This window comes from Castor canadensis, chromosome 15, assembly GCF_047511655.1.
Source record: "Castor canadensis chromosome 15, mCasCan1.hap1v2, whole genome shotgun sequence".
NCBI classification, from domain to species: Eukaryota; Metazoa; Chordata; class Mammalia; order Rodentia; family Castoridae; genus Castor; species Castor canadensis.
In genome coordinates this window covers 53,381,390-53,397,262 of record NC_133400.1, presented here as the reverse complement: position 1 = coordinate 53,397,262, position 15,873 = coordinate 53,381,390, and the positions used below count along the sequence as shown (strand labels likewise).

The window sequence follows — 15,873 nt, the reverse complement described above, 5'->3', positions numbered from 1 at the left end:
GCCAATCAATAAAGCATAAACATTCAAATAGGACATGAGTTACTGGAATCTTAATTTTATATAAAAGACCACATTGCAGGTGGATGGTAAGCTAAGGAAACACGAACTTTCTATGGTTCAGTTTTTCTGTTTGGGTGGTGCTGGGGACTGAGCTCAGGGCTTCAAGTGCTTGACCTGTCCCTTTTGCCTTTTATTTGTTTTTCAGATAGGTTCTCCTGCTTTTGCCTTACTGGCATCAGACCTCGATTCTCTGCCTCCCAAGTGGCTGAGATTACAGGTGTGTACCATTATGCTTGGCTTGCGTCTGACACAAGGTCTCAATAATTTTGCCTGGGCTGACCTGGAACTGCAATCCTCCTATCCTTACCTAGAGTAGCTGGAATTACAGGTATGTACCACTATGCCCAGCTTACTATGGATCTTTTTTGAAATAATACTTAAAACAATAATGAATGCTGAAAAGGTTGATAGTAGCTTTTCGGCCAGTTTGTGGGGCCGTTCTCTGATGGAGAGGCACCATGGTGAGGCTCACGTGACTCACAGCATGATGAGCCCCAAGTGCAACAGGGTTTTAGTCAGTCTGGGGTGTTCCATACACCTTAGGTAACAAGTTAGATGGCCTCATAATATGAAAGAGAAAAATTCTCATTTGTGCCGACAGCAGAGAAGGTACTGATCTTAAAATAAGCCTCCAACGGTGAAAGTGGAGATCGGCCCCATCGCTATCTGCTAGGCTATACCACCAAGGTGGGCATGCATGGGGGAAAGGATGGATCTTGGCCTCTGGTGGAATCCCTGGTCCCTCCAGCTGTCTGCCCTGCCCTCACCTCGGCAGTACTGTAGGACCGTCTCCATGGCACTCTTCCGGTCCGAGGCCCAGCGGATGCGGGCGGAGCCAGTGATCTTGTTCTCCATGGGCCACCAGCCCTGCCAGAGGTACACCTCATGGTGATTGTCAACGAGGAAAAGTGCTGTGAGGGAACACAGAGCCGGACCATCAGGAGCTCCTCCAGGGATGTCTTCACCTCACTCTGCCCCAAACATAAGGGATGCCCCCACCCCCACAGCCTTGTCTGATGGGGACATCTCCCTGAGGCTCAGGACAAAGGGGCACATGGAGGATCCCCAGAATGCCTCAGCCCTTTTGGAAAAGCCCCTAGCCAGAGAGACGAGGTATGATGATGGGACCTCTTTTCTTTCTCCTCCAAGTCCCCCTCCCTTCCCCTGGCTCACCCCTAGGCTGCCCATGGCCATTTGGACACCGCTGGGGCTGTGGTAAAAGCCAAGGGGCAGTCAGCCATCACTGATCTCCAGAGAGCACAGTAAGAGCTAGAGCAGCGCTTCGCCTGCTCTGTACACGTCTCACTGCTCAGCAATGATGGAAGGTCACATCTCTAACAGAGAAATGAGCCTTAGAAACTCCCTGTGTAGCTATCGTAAACAAACAAAAATGTCATTTTTTTTTCTTTTACAAAATCAGAGAACAGGAGTGTGGAACAGGTCCTGCCTGGGTAGGGGTGGGAGGGGTTGGTACCAGTGGGAGGAGGGAGGACGTAGGGAAAGGGCGTAGGAGGAATACAGTGCAATTACTGGGTACACGTGTATGTAAATGGAAAAATGAGACCTTGAAACTATTCCAGGAATGGGGGGAGGGGAGGATAAAGGAGAATGGTAGAGGGATGGAGGGGCTCAATTCAAGTATGATGTATTTGATATACTGTAAGAACTTTTGTAAATGCCACAATGTACCCCATCCAACACACACACACACACACAAAAGCCTAAAATTGTTTGGCATCTTCTCTCCATCTTTTGTCCACCTTGCTAGCTCAGCTTGCCCAAGTTCTTTCCTGGCATGTGTTCTGGAATTCTGGGGAAAACGTACACTTTGAAAGCAGTGGAGGTTGAAAACCCATCCCAAGTTCCTGCAGAAGAGGTCGGAAAGCAGCTGCCCTTTAGGGTACTTGGCATAATGTGATCAATGGCCAAACTCTGAGTTGGTGACCTCAGTTCCCCTGTAAGGTGAGGTGCCTGGCTGCAAGCTTCAGGCTCTTGAAACATGAGAAAGGACAAGCTAGGACAGAAGCAGCTGGCCTTGGACTTGACTGGTAGGAGGATGGGATGGTTTCCTGTGATTCATCCAACCAGAGCGACAGCACAAAGGTTTCTATCATAAGGTGACAGGCTGTTGGAGATAGCCCTAACATTGGAATCAGAAGTCCTGAGCTGCAGTCTTGGCTTTGCTGTGAGCCTTAGAATAAAAAATATTGTTCCACGACCTTCTCCTTAAATACTGGTCTTCTCAGGGTCCCTTGCAGATGGGGTAGCCATATGACAAGGTCTGGCAAATGGGATGTAAGCAGAGGTCTGCCAGGGGTGGCGGGACTTCTGGGAAAGCTTTTCTTTATCTGATAAAAGGAGGAGTCATGACTAACACCACCCTTTCTCCCCCTCTCCATTCTTTCTGTTTTGAATGCAAACATGATAATTGGAGTCAGCTGGGGACCAAGAAGCAGAAAGTCTAAAAGGAAGCCCACGAGAACAGCAGAGACCACCTGACGCTGCAGTAACTGGAGTCTCTGGGCACATGAAGTAACTGAGCTTCAGTGCCTGACTCTACATGGTGTTGACTTCACTCCCTTTCCTTTTGGGGTAAGTGGAGGATTAATAAGGAAACAGAAGCAAGGGTTCTGGCAGTGGGCTGACATAAAGTAGAAAGGCTTTGTGGAACGTGCTGGCCTCACCTGGCTGCGGAGCGCTGTATAGGTCCTCCTGCAGGAAGGGCATGGAGCTGACCACCGAGGGGGCGCGGGCGGGATACACGAACTCCGTGGCTGAGAAGTCTCCAGAAGAGCTGCTCAGGATGAACAGGCGGGGTGCGAAGTTAAAACTGCCGGGATCTTGGAAAGAAAAGAGAACAAAGCTAAAGACACCACATGGACCAAATCCCAGAAGGACCGAAGGTAAAGCAGGAAATAATACAGAGAATCAGAGGCTCAAGGGTCAGATTTATCTGGCTTGAAGGTGAGGAAGCCCCTCTTCCTCTTTTGTGTGCTGGGGATGGAACCCCAGGCCTTATGCATGCTAGGCTAGCGCTCTACCGCTGAGCTGTATCTCCAGCCTGGAGAACGCCTTTATAACTGCAGCTGGAAAAAGGGAAGAGGCTTGTGCATTAATTATACAAAAATGAAAAACTGTCAATATTTTTTGGTGGTACTGGTGTGTGAACTCAGAGCTTCACACTTGCGAGCCAGGGGCTCTAGCACTAGAGCCGTGCCTCCTCCAGCCCTCTTTGCACTGGTTATTTTGGAGATGGGGTCTTGCTTTTTTGTCCAGGCCAGCCTGGAATGAGATCCTCCTATTTTAGGCTTCCCGCCACCATCGCTGGGATGGTAGGTGTGTGTCACTGTGCATAGCTATTGATTGAGATGGAGGTTGGCTAACTTTTTGCTTGGACTGGCCTCACACCACAATCCTCCCAATCTCAGCCTTCTATGAAGCTAGGATTACAGGTGTGAGCTGTTGGTATATGGCTACAGTACAAAAATATTTTTAATAATGAGAACGCAATACCAAAATGGAAACTGTTTATAGTACAGTGATTCGTTAATAGCCTCTGTGATTTCAAATAGTTTCTGCCATCCTTAGGCAGCATGTATAAAGAGGTAGGTGAAAGTTGATAAAGAGTGAGAGGCGGAGGATAATGGACAGGCTGAGAGGACAGGCCATTGCTGTCCAAACTTGGCACAATGATTGGCTTTTCTATGCCTCAGTTTCCTCATTTGTAAAAACGGTAGTGTTGGGTGGACTGTATTATATATATGCACATATATATTCACACACATATGTGTGTTCATATATACATATAGTTACATGTATATATGTGTGTGTATGTGTTTAAATGTGTCTGGGTCATGAAAGCTGCTTAATACAAGTTTGCTTTGCTCCTCATGTTGATAATCTAAGTCACACACTTACACACCTAACTGAATAGGGATGGCTATTCTATACCGTAGTGGCCACCATCTTTCCAAACCGGGGCAATGACTAGGAAGGGCTCTGGATAGGGGATGAGAGGGATCTGCTGCCTTCCCAGACTTCTTCCCCAACCTCAGAGGACTGCTCCTTTCTCAGGGAAGATAATAAAATGGTGATCTCAGTCAAGTGGAGTCCCTAAAATCCTGGGAGAAGGTCTCTCCCCACAAGGGCCTGTGAGCTGAATTATCAGTGGGAACCTGAATTTTGGTGACCCTACTTTCACCGCGATGAGAAAACTGGTCCATCAGTTGGATGCATCACTCATCAAGTTAAACTCCAGATGGACTGAAAAATTAAGATAAAATATGACATACAGAACCAAGGAAAAACATGTTAGATTTAAGTACTTCGGGGGTAAGGAAAGCTTTGATTGACTGGGGACAGAAAATAATGAAGGGGGCACTGGGAGCAGCTCCCCCTCTCAATCCACGGGATGCATTTGTTATCTCTAGCTGACAGTGGACATTGTCACAGGCTCAGTTTGCAACATCCAACATATAGTTGAGCACATAGGAGGTAGTTGATAAACAACACAGACGTGATCCTCTCTCCAAGGTTTCTCCTGTGCCCTTGATCTCCACCCCTCGTGGAACTTCCCCCTTTAAACCTCCATGTCTGCATCTCAATCCCTCTTCTCAGTTAGGTTCTTCTGCTCCATCCAAGCATCAAGGCATCAATGATAGGCAATACATTACGTTATCTAGGGCCTGAATGCCTTCCTCTTGGCTTTGATCCCCTCCTACTTAAGGCTGAGTGTACCTAATCAAAGCACTTCAAATTCCATAACTTTCTGATACTGTCTGATACATGGTACTGTAAGTGGAAAATTTCACACTTAACCTCAGGTGATGGGTCTCAGTCAAAATGCAGACATACTAAAAATATTGCATATAATTACTTTCCAGCTATGTAGACGAGGTGCATATAAACGAATATATTTCGTGTTTAGACTTGAGTCCCATTCCCCAAGATAGCTCATTGTGTATATGTAAGTATTTCAAAATTCCAAAAACACACCTTCATATCCCAAATACTTCCAGACCCAAGCATTTCCAAGAGGAAAATGCTGTGCACAGTCAAGCTGTGCAGTGTTTTCCTTCCTCTCACTATTCAATCTCTCCCTCTCTACACTGGCTTCCTCCTCACCTCACCCCACAGTCTCACCTCTTGCCACTGGCTGGTGAAGGTCTCTGATAAACGACTCACCAGCAAGAAAGGCTATTTTTTGTCATCCTAGTCCCTGAGATCTGTGCCATTGGCAGGGTGACTGTCCCCTTTTTCTGATGTATCTGTGACATTTCATTGACCTTGTTCTTCCATATCCCACATATTCTGTCTTTGACCACTGCCTCTTAAATGGTGAGTTTTAGCATCCGGAATGTAAAATCCCTGAAACCACAACCGATATAGTACATGTGTATTTCACTCTGTTTTTTTCTGAGAATCGTGCCCCTGGCTTTCACCCTGAGATCTGCCAATCCCTGGAAGGTTAAGAACTACCAGCCTGAAGCACTGGGTTCCCGAACTTCCTCCTCCCACATGCCCCCTTATGGCAGGCTCATGGCATGTCACTCAGTGACCATCTCTATCTGTCAATTTTAGGCCCTAAAAGTCACCTAACAACAGGTGGCAGGCAATTTTCACATGTCCAGCTACTCCTTAGGAATCTCCTAAGTATGCACTGGGTGTCACCACTGCCCCACATGCCCTTCCACCTCTGACTCCTGTGAATGGCAAGTTCAGACTCTGGTCCAGGACTTCTGGCCTTGAGTTCCAGACCCTTCCTGATCTGGCTTGGACCCGTCCTCTCCCTAGGACACCCACTACTTCCCTGTGCCCTGGCTGCTAGTCAAACCGAGCAGCACCTTGCTCCAGGGGTTCACATTGTGTTGTTACTCATCCAGTTTTCCAGAATTTTCTCCTGTCCTTTTCAAGTCATACCAACCTCCAAGGCCCTATGTAATTATCATTTCTAAAGAGGTGTGTGTGGAAGAAATCCTTTTCCATGTTCAATGTCCTCACCCTGTATCTTTCTCTCTTCCCCCCCTTTTTTTTTTTTTGAGACAGGCTCTCACCATATAGCCCAGCTGGCTTTGAATTCTTAATCGTCCTCCCTCAGCCTTCTGAGTGCTGGGATTACAGGCGTATACCACCACACCTGACTTTCTCCTCTATTCCTTTTATGACTCATAACTTTTATTTTGTATAATAAGTAGTCATACACCGGACAGTACTTGGCGTCCTCATTGGGATGGAGTCTTGGGAAGACCTATCTTAGGTTTTGTTCACTGTGTGACATGCTGAATAAATCTTTACTAGATAAATTAGTGAGTGGATTTTTAAGACAACAATGGAAGGTTACAGAGTGGGAGTGTCGCATTACCTTGGAGCATGCAGTCGTAGGCTTTCCTGTCTCTCCTTCCTAACGCATCCCAGAACCCCAGAGGCTCGGATCCCTCGTCACACTCGTGTATCGTCACATTGCTGCTGCTGTGTAATCCTGCTTCCAGAGGACACCTGAGGGGGACAACACCAGTCGTGTTTTACAAGCCCGGGAACGGTCGGCAGAGCAAAATTATTCAAGACTAAATCTCCACGCCACTTCTCCATCTCTCCTTCCTTTCTAGCTAAAAGTAATTCTCATTAAGGAATGAAAACATATTTTATAGTTTAGGAAGCTTTGTGTTGAAAGAAGAGGAGTTGGCTTGTCCCTCGGGAGTGGTGAACAATTACATTCTGTGTGGTGAAACAGTGCACGTTTTTATATATAACACAACATTTTTACTACTTCTTGTTCTTTTCTCCAAATAGAACACAAACTTCATGAGGACAAAGACTTGGTTTATTCATTGCCAAGTCCCCAGGCCCTAAATCTGTGCTTGGTGCCAAATTGGTGCTCAGTAAACGCGCTTGTCGAATGAATAAGTGAATGGATGCTCTATTTGCTTTGCTCTTTGTGAAAACCCCAGTGGCACGGATGGCCTAGGACACTGCACTGAGCATCCTTTAGGGCCCTGCTTTGCAGCCCACACAACACTGTTCTGAGATTGTCTCCATCTGTTGCCTGTGGAAGGTCACTTGCCTCCCTTCTCTCTCTGCCCTTTCCACAGTGCAGTCAGGAGGAAAGTGGGTCCCATCGCCCACTTTTGGTGCCTAAAGGATGTGCTAGCCCAAATTGCATGTTGGTGGCATGTGGAAGCCTTGGAAACTCAGTTTCTGTTGTCGGGAGGCCCTGTGGTCCTCGCAGGGAGATCCACGGCTGCTTTCAATGCCTGTGTGCGTGACTGCCAGCACTGCAGAGCCGCAGTGCAGCTCCCTCAGGCAGGGGACCAAGTCCCCAGTCCTCTCTCCCTCACCCCACTCCCATGTTACTTCTTCCAAGGTCATCTCTCAACGGTCTACCATAGTGCAGTGACCTCTGAGTGGCTGTGACTGAAAGAGGAAGCAGACCTGGCACCGAGTGCAGGAATTTGCTGTTGGCTGCCACGAGAATGGAGACATGATCTAGCCTTCCCCAAATCCACCTTTGCTTTGCCCACTCTGACACTCACACAAAGCCAAAACTTGGAATTCCTCAAAGATACTTGGCATTTGCTCTCTAAATGTGAAAGGATTCCAGGCTTCTAATCCAAATGCTGAGGGGCACCTCTGAGTAAGAAGCTAACACGCATGCTCGGGTCACCTCCCTTGCTCCTAAGGTTGCCTCCTACTATTTCTGACCCTTCTCCTCCTTCCTATTTTTATTTTTTGATGGTACTGGGGTTTGAACTCAGGGCTTTACACTTGCTAGGCAAGCTCTCTACCATTTGAGCTACGCCCTTAGCCCTTTTTGCTTTAGTTATTTCTTCAGATAGGATCATGTGCTTTTTCCCAGGCTAGCATCAGACTGTGAGACTCCTACCTCTACCTCCCCCATAGTTGGGATTACAGGCACATACCAACATTTCTGTCTTGTTCTTTGAGATAGGGTATTGCTAACTTTTTTTTTTTTTTTTTGGCCTGGGCTGGCCTTGAACTGTGATTTTCCAGATTGCTACCTCCTGATTAGCTGGGAATAGAGGCATGAGCCAGCACACCCCACTTGCTTTTTTTTTTTTAAATTTTGAGATTAGTGTCTCTCACAGTGTTGTCCAGGCTGACCTTTAACTCCTAGGCTCAAGCTATCCTCCTGCCTCAGACTCCTGAGTAGCTAGGACTTCAAGAATGCATCATTATACCTGGCTCAATGCTACTTTTATTGAGGCAGGTCAATCCTCAGAAAATGGGGAGGTCCTCGAATTGGAGGCCTTGGCTAAGATGTGTTCTGTCTCCTTGGAATGTAAGAGGTTCTGGACCACATTCAAAATCAACCCTCGTTGATATCACCTTAAGCACACAGGGCACTCAAGGGGGTCCCTTCCTGTCCTAGCCTGCTCGCACCCCTCTGGCAGCCCTTCTTATAGACAGCACCTCACAGACACAGCACTCACTGTTGGGGTCCCTTCCTGTCCTAGCCTGCTCGCACCCCTCTGGCAGCCCTTCTTATAGACAGCACCTCACAGACACAGCACTCACTGTTCTTTGATTTTATTTGCTGCGGTTCTTCCAACCTCCTTCGTGTGGGCTTGAGCTTTGCATCCGTGCCACAGGTAAATGAGGGCCTTGTTTACGTTAAGAACCACCATGGAAGTCCGGGACCTCAGACTGCTGCAGTGACAGGCCACCTCCAGCAAATTCCCTTCCATGGGCACTTCTCCTCGCACACAGTACAGCCTCCACTCGCCTGCAGGGTACATCAGCAGCACAGTTAGCACCCAAGCCAGGGACAGGAAGAGCTGCCTTTGGGTCCTGGCTGTGCAGTCACAGGCAGCCACAACACTGTAGGGACTTCAGAGGCCTGGGGAGACAGGGGAGCTGCAGCCCAAAGTCAAGCTGAGCAATGACAGCACCTGCTGTTCCCAGAAAGCAAACCCTTTTAGAGTTAGAAGCAGGTCACCAAAAGTTCACAATGCAGAAACGCCATTTTCCCAACATTTATAAAATAAGACATAAGGTTCTAACATTAAATGTTTTTGGATGCTGGCCAAAAAAAGATTATAATTTTTGATAGAAGATCCATTGATTTCTTGTATTTTTCTAAAAATCATAGGCAGCGTCCCCATGAGAATCCAGACAGGAAATCCTCTAGCCTACAGCACACAAAGAGGTCAGGAAGGAAATTCCATGGGCGTTAGGGAGGGTTATGAGCGCCACATAAAGCTGACTTATCAGGCAAACATTAGGAGGCTTTCAGCGGTAAAACCATAGGTATAGGAAGACAGACTTACTTTAAGCCCCCTTACCTATAAAAACACCTTCCAGAAGAAAACAAAAATAGAACTCCAGTAGTAAGTAGCTCAGTGGTAGAGCACTTATATAGCATGTACAAGCCCCCAGGTTTGATCCTCAACACTGCAAACAAAACAAAACAAAAAAGCAAAAACAAAACAAAAGTGACTTACTCTGTGTATTTTCCTCTTCTTCTTCCCGTCGCCCAGAGTGTACCACCATCCCCCCCTGGAAACATTGCAAGAAACAGGGGGGCTCCTTTCCCTGCAGAACCTGGACCTATGAATTTAAGGACAGAAACACAGGTTACAGGGAAGGGTCTTCAAGGTCATGAAAACCTGAAAAACGTCAAGCAATAGACACAGTGACAATCCTGTGATCTAAAGCTAAGCACGATTAAAATTCTAGTGTGTGCCCTTCTTTCACTTTTTCCAGGCACATATTTTCTACTAAATGAAAACAGGCGTGTTATTTTCTGTTATCTTACACTTTTATTCTCCTTACTTACTACTTTTCTGCCATTAAATATTCTTTTGGAACATGGATTTGATCTTTTAATGCATTCTGGGGTATAGGTAAGACATGACTGATTAAATATAGTTTTGTAGAGTGCACGTCAGCAATGGGAATGACAAATCACTGCCTTAGTAATTTGGGGGGGATGTGTCCTTTGCAATCACTGGCTGTAGGTTTGAATTTTAAATGTTTTGTAAAGGTTTGTGTTTTGGAGTTTGGTCTCCAACATGGTGCAATTAAGAAGTTGTAGAAGCTTAAAGAGGGAGGGCCTAGCAGGAAGTCTTTAGGTCACTGGCGGGGGGAGAGGGGTACTTGAAAGGGATTATCAGACTCCAGCCCCTTCCTCTTCCTTTCTTTCATTTCCTGTCTATGAGGTGAGTCCTCCATGTGCTCCCACTATGGCTGCCTAAAAGCTGTAACGCCAAATAATTGTGGATGAAATCTCTGAAACCAAAACAAACCTTTTCTCTTTTTAAGTTAGTTGACTCAGTTTTTGCTACAGTAACAGAAGACTGACTACCATGACACCATCCAGCAGTCTGCTTTCAGAGCCTTCCCTGCCTGTTCATGCTTCTCTCTCCTCAAGTGAAGACTGTACCATAAATAAGGCTAAGGTGAAGTCAACTCACTTTCACTCTGCAGGACATTTTCCCTTAAAGAGAAGTTTTGTTGAGCTGACGACTGGGAACACTGAAAGGTAGGAAGTGTTTCTCTCCATGGGTCAACTCTTCAACCTTGGGGCCTGTTCTGCCCAACTGAGTGCCATTTTATGGCAGTCTTTCTTATGTCTACAATGATTTTCCATTCATTGGATTGACAAAAAATGAAATGCTTAAACTAGAGTCATTAACACTTAAGGCTCTAACAATGCTTTGGAAGGCGTGATTAAAGCACATACATTCACACCCTTAAAAAAAAAAAAGACAGTTGAAATTACCCAATAGTAGGAATAAATTAAAATGTAGCTATTGTTAACAACTATTTCTAAAATATGACCCATACTAGAAAATATGCATTATGATTTTTTTAAAGGGGAGATGATTGATTCTAAGGACTGTGGAAGGCTGAGTGAGTATGACTCTGTTTCTGGAGAAGAAATGTCTGCTTTCTTCCCTTGTGCTGCTGTTAACCCTCACCCAAGATGAGAAAAATATGTGCATACAGTGCTATGTTTTCCAAAAATGCCAGTACTGAGACATGTGGCACAGATCATCTAAACATTAAAAAGAAATGTTCATAAGACCTTGGCTTTGGACTGTATGTAGTAACTTGCAAGGCATCACACAAGCCTGGGGGCTAGAAGACCAGGAGAGACATGGTCTCTTTCTTGGTCAGTGGGGACCACGGGTAATAAGTGAACAAAATGACTATAATTTTAGATTGTGGAATTCCTTGATTGCCAGTTCCATGGAAGCTTTCAGAAACACTTGTGACTTGCACTTGCTTTGTGGATTTACCACTTGGAGACACAACATTTTGTCTCAGATCATATACAATGGATGGGGAGATGAGATGTGAGGCAGAGCCTGACAGCTGCAGAAGCCAGGCTCTGGAAGATGTTGTCTTTCTGTGTTAGAATCAGTCCTTAGGGACCAGGCCATGTGCTGTTGGGAGCCCCCTGCAGCAGCTACCCAGACTTACCTGTGCCCCCCTTTCCTCATCCAGCTCCACTGTCATCAGAGCTGATGTGCCCTTCTCACTTACAGTCGAGTGCCGGCCTTGCCAGAAGAAATAGACACATTTCTCTTTGCCAGCAACTCTGACTGAATGCTCTCCCTTCTGTCGGCTTCCCACTGCAAACACAGAATGGCAGAGGGTGCGGTGAGCAGCTGAGATACCAAAGGAGGAACAAATACCTCGCTTGCTCCCCACGGTCTGCTAGGACACCAGGTAAAGAGCCCAGGGCTAAAGAGAAATGGCTCACAATTGAACAGCAGGTCAATCATACCTCAAAAGAGGGAAGCTATCTTTCTCTTAGCTACCTGGCTACAGCCTCCAAGAAAAATGCTTGGGCAGCCAGCCCTCTGGACACCAAAAGAGAAACACGTGTCATCTTAGACAGAGGACATATATCTCTCCAAGTGTGTGACACAGAGAGATGCTGACTGCCAGAGCAGGACCAATGCCTCACACAGATGGACACACACACGTCTTCCACATGACGCTACTCTTTGGCCAAGAATTAGCTGGAGAAGAAGTCATACTGAAAAACAACAGCTGGACCAGTTTATATGGAAAAGCAAAAATAAATAAATACGTAAATAAAGTAAGACTGTTAAAACTATTCTAGTTTTAAAAAGACTACTTTGAAGTGTCCAAGTTGTGTCAGAAATGGAAGAGATACATTACATTCCTGATCAATCACTTTCTTAAATTAACCAGGGGGACTTTGTGTCTGTCACCTGGGCTTGGCCAGGAAGAGATGTTGACTATCCCTTGCAGAACCAGGGAAGCAAGAAGGCAGGTGCGACTGCCTGCCCTGAGGGGCAGTTGTGGGGTTAACGGTCACATGGTTACTTCAAATTGCATTTCAGATGGCAAGTCTCCACCTTCAGGAACACATTCTAGTTGGTATCTACTGACACTGGGGCTAAAATGATGAGCCAAACACTTTCCTGCTTTCATTCTAAAAAGCAAGTAAATGAGCAAGACAATTGTAGACAGTGATAAATGTTATAAGGATGGTCACAAGGACATGATGCCTGGCAGGGAGAGGGTAATGGGATTGCTGTGGGAGGAAGGTCTTTTTTTGAGAAGGTGGGTAAGTGGGGGCTATAGGGACATAGGACTTTCTAGACAGAGGGAGGTCAGGTGACCAAGTTCTTGACTCATATGCTTGGGTGGTCTCAATAAATGGGGGATGATGTAGTTGGATCTGGAATGTCCCCCAAAGATCCATGTGTTAAAAGCTTGGTCCCTGTCTTGACACTATTAGAAGGTGGTGGAACCTTTAAGAGGTGGGGACCTAGTAGGAGGTCTTCTAGTTAGTAGGTGAGTGCCCTCAGTGGGAGTGCTGGAACCCCACCTCTCTCTCTCTCTCTCAGCTCATAGCTGGGCAGCTTTGCTTACCACATGCTCCCTGCCATGATGTATTGCCTTGCCTCAGGTCCAAAAGCAATAGGACTGACTGATTATGGTCCAGGACTTTCAAAACTGTGAGCTCGAAATAGACCCTTTCTCTTCATAAGTTGTTTATCTCAGGTGTTTTACTTTTTATTTCTTTTATTCATATGTGCATACAATGTTTGGATCATTTCTCCCCCCTCCCCCCCTCCCCCTCCTTTTCCTGCGCCCCCTCCTTCTCCCCCCACCCCCTTGCTACCAGGCAGAAACTATTTTGCCCTTATCTCTAATTTTGTTGAAGAGAGAGTATAAGCAATAATAGGAAGGAACAAGGGTTTTTGCTGGTTGAGATAAGGATAGCTGTACGGGGAGTTTACTTGCATTGTTTTCCTGTGCACATGTGTTACATTCTAAATTAATTCTTCTCGAACGAACCTTTTCTCTAGTTCCTAGTCCCTTTCTCCTACTGGTCTCTGTCACTTTAAAGTTTCTATCTCAGGTGTTTTATTACAGCAACAGAAAGCTAACTGAAAAGAAGTCAGCAATGGAACAATGAAGGTGGTGGTACCATCCAAGCACATCAAGAATTAATGACAAGGGAATTCTCAGCTGGGCATGGTGGTGCTGGCCTGTCCTACGTGCTTGGGAGGCAGAGGCAGGAGGATTGTGGGCTCAAGGTTGCCAACACCCTGTCTCAAGAAACAAAAAACAAACAAAACAAAAGAAGAGGGAGGGATTCTCTGTGTCTAAATTATCTCAATTCTTCTCAGCTCCAATCCCATTCACAAAATCACAGGGTTTTTTTTTTTGAGATTTAAATGTAAGAAGAAAGCTCATTTAAATTGTTAAGGTGTCAAGTTCATATTTGATTTTTGGTTCTTTATTTAAAAGTATCTATAACAGTTTTCATAAATGGTTTCTCATAGTTTATTAAAGTTTATTTGTGACTGAACAAAGCCTTTATGGTATCCGTTGTGGTCAAGTATGCATAGTTTTGAGTGGACAAAGTGAAACGAGAACCATCAATTAAAAGCTCATAAATACCCACAATTAGTTTGAAAGCCACTCAGCTGAAAATTCTACTAATTTAGATAGCAACAAAAGTTTGCCTTTAATAAGCAATATCTTTCTTCAAAATAATGAAGGCCATTGTGTTAACGAGATTACTGGGGAAAGACAGGTTTATAAAAGAGATCACAATAGTTTATGTATCTCCTGGATGTAGCACTCAAATATGTTATGTAAACATATACTGAATATATTATGTAAATGTATATTCACACTTAAATAACTAGCATCATATCCTAACATTATAAAATAGATGTGTATCTCTACCTAAAAAAGAATTATATTTCTTTAAAGATTTTTGGCAGTACTGGGGGCTGAACTCAGGTTTGCCACACCTCCAGGTAAAGATATTTCATTAATTTTCTTTGACATACCCAAATTTAGACCTACACACAGTTTTAGGAGCCACAGAAAATTAAGAATTGCTCATGGCTGATCAGTCTTGGACCAGAATCTGTTTACTGGCCACCTATTTATAGGAACCTGACTATACCACTCTCCAAAGCAGACTGACCCTGAACTCTGGGCTCCTGCAAAAGGTCTCCTGGCCCTCAGCTGGGGCAGTCACTGGGGCAGGACACTGACCCAAGCAGGCTGGCCCTGTTCTCTAAGAAGAAGGTGGTATTGAGTGTACAGTTGCTGTTTGCTGTCCCCCCTGCCCTGGAAGACCACCCAAGTTCCAAGTTCAGTGTTGTCTACGGGTGCAGACTTGGAGGGTGAAGCATGAGTGAGGGGACCTGGACTAGCAGAGCCAGTGCTTCTGTGATGGCTAGAGAGTGACTGTAATCGCCATGGTGTTGGGTCTCTCTGTTCTCAGAGGGACGATCTGGAATCTAACCATCCCCTGCTCTAACTTCACTCTCCGCAGTTGGAGCAGACTGTGGGTATCAGTGACTTCACTGGGAAGAAATACAGACAGGGATTGCCCAGCTCAACCATTATTTCTCAGGGGCCTCCAAGTAAATAGTCTATGAAGGTCCAGGAAATCTTAGATTTATTTGTTTTTAACTAATCCACATTAATATAGTTTATTTGTTCATTCACTTACGTTGATCTCTGTCTTGTAACTATCAGCTAAGGTAAGAAAATGAGTACCTATCATGTCGTGTTGTCCCTTTGTCTCATTTTATCAGATGTGCAGTTCTCCTTTTGCATTTTGGGACCTTAAGAGGCCCCAGATCTATGGTCTGTGGGTTGATTGGCCCCACCCTGCCCCTCAGCCCACACTAAACTCCCACCTTTGTCTTCACTGCCAGCCAGCAGTGCAGATTAGCATTCAGCTGGCCACCTTGATGCCCATCATGGAGCTTGAGTCCACTTGAGTGGCTCTTTGGGAACTGTACTATTTTGGGTAGATCTACACTACTCTTCTTCAAGTTGAATAGTGTTTGTGTGTTTCTGTTGAGCGTGTTGGGGATGCACATGTGCACTACAATATGAACATGTGCCAGGCGCCATGCACCAGAGTATAATGTGCTGTGAACCAACTACTGAACCCACTTTCCAGGTGAGAAAACCGAGGCTCAGACAGGTTCATGAACTCTACCCAGCATGCAGAGCTGGGGCCTCAGCTTCAGGCTGCATGCTTCTGGCACCCATGGCCTCCCCTCCGGTGAGTCAGTCTCCTCAGGAAGGGGACAGGCGCAGGAGTAGGTGAGAAACATCCATGTCACTGGGGTCCTTATTGGACACCCAGCTAAGCTTGGAAGTAGATCCCAGAGCTGTCCATCCCTGTAAGACCCCAATTTTACTCAGGCTGTTTAGAAAACCCCAGAAGTTCATGAGCTCAGTAGCCCATGCCTGAGTCAGCAGCTCTGGTCCAATCCTGCCCCTCTCTACAGATCTGGTGACTGGGCCTATTGATTCCTCCTTATGGCCAAA

At 45.8% G+C, this 15,873-nt stretch overlaps 1 protein-coding gene across 31 annotated transcripts in view; it reads right to left on the bottom strand.

Annotated features, from left to right (window-relative positions):
• The window catches only part of Svil (supervillin), a 221,212-nt gene that overhangs the window by 3,774 nt on the left and 201,565 nt on the right, over positions 1-15,873 (bottom strand). For all 31 annotated transcript variants that reach the window (XM_074056174.1, XM_074056172.1, XM_074056170.1 and 28 more), the window contains 6 exons: positions 11,503-11,654; positions 9,519-9,624; positions 8,593-8,800; positions 6,422-6,555; positions 2,745-2,900; positions 828-971 (listed from right to left, as the gene is read on the bottom strand). In XM_074056174.1, the coding sequence (XP_073912275.1) occupies positions 828-971; positions 2,745-2,900; positions 6,422-6,555; positions 8,593-8,800; positions 9,519-9,624; positions 11,503-11,654 (900 nt within the window). The remainder of the gene's footprint in view (positions 1-827; positions 972-2,744; positions 2,901-6,421; positions 6,556-8,592; positions 8,801-9,518; positions 9,625-11,502; positions 11,655-15,873) is intronic.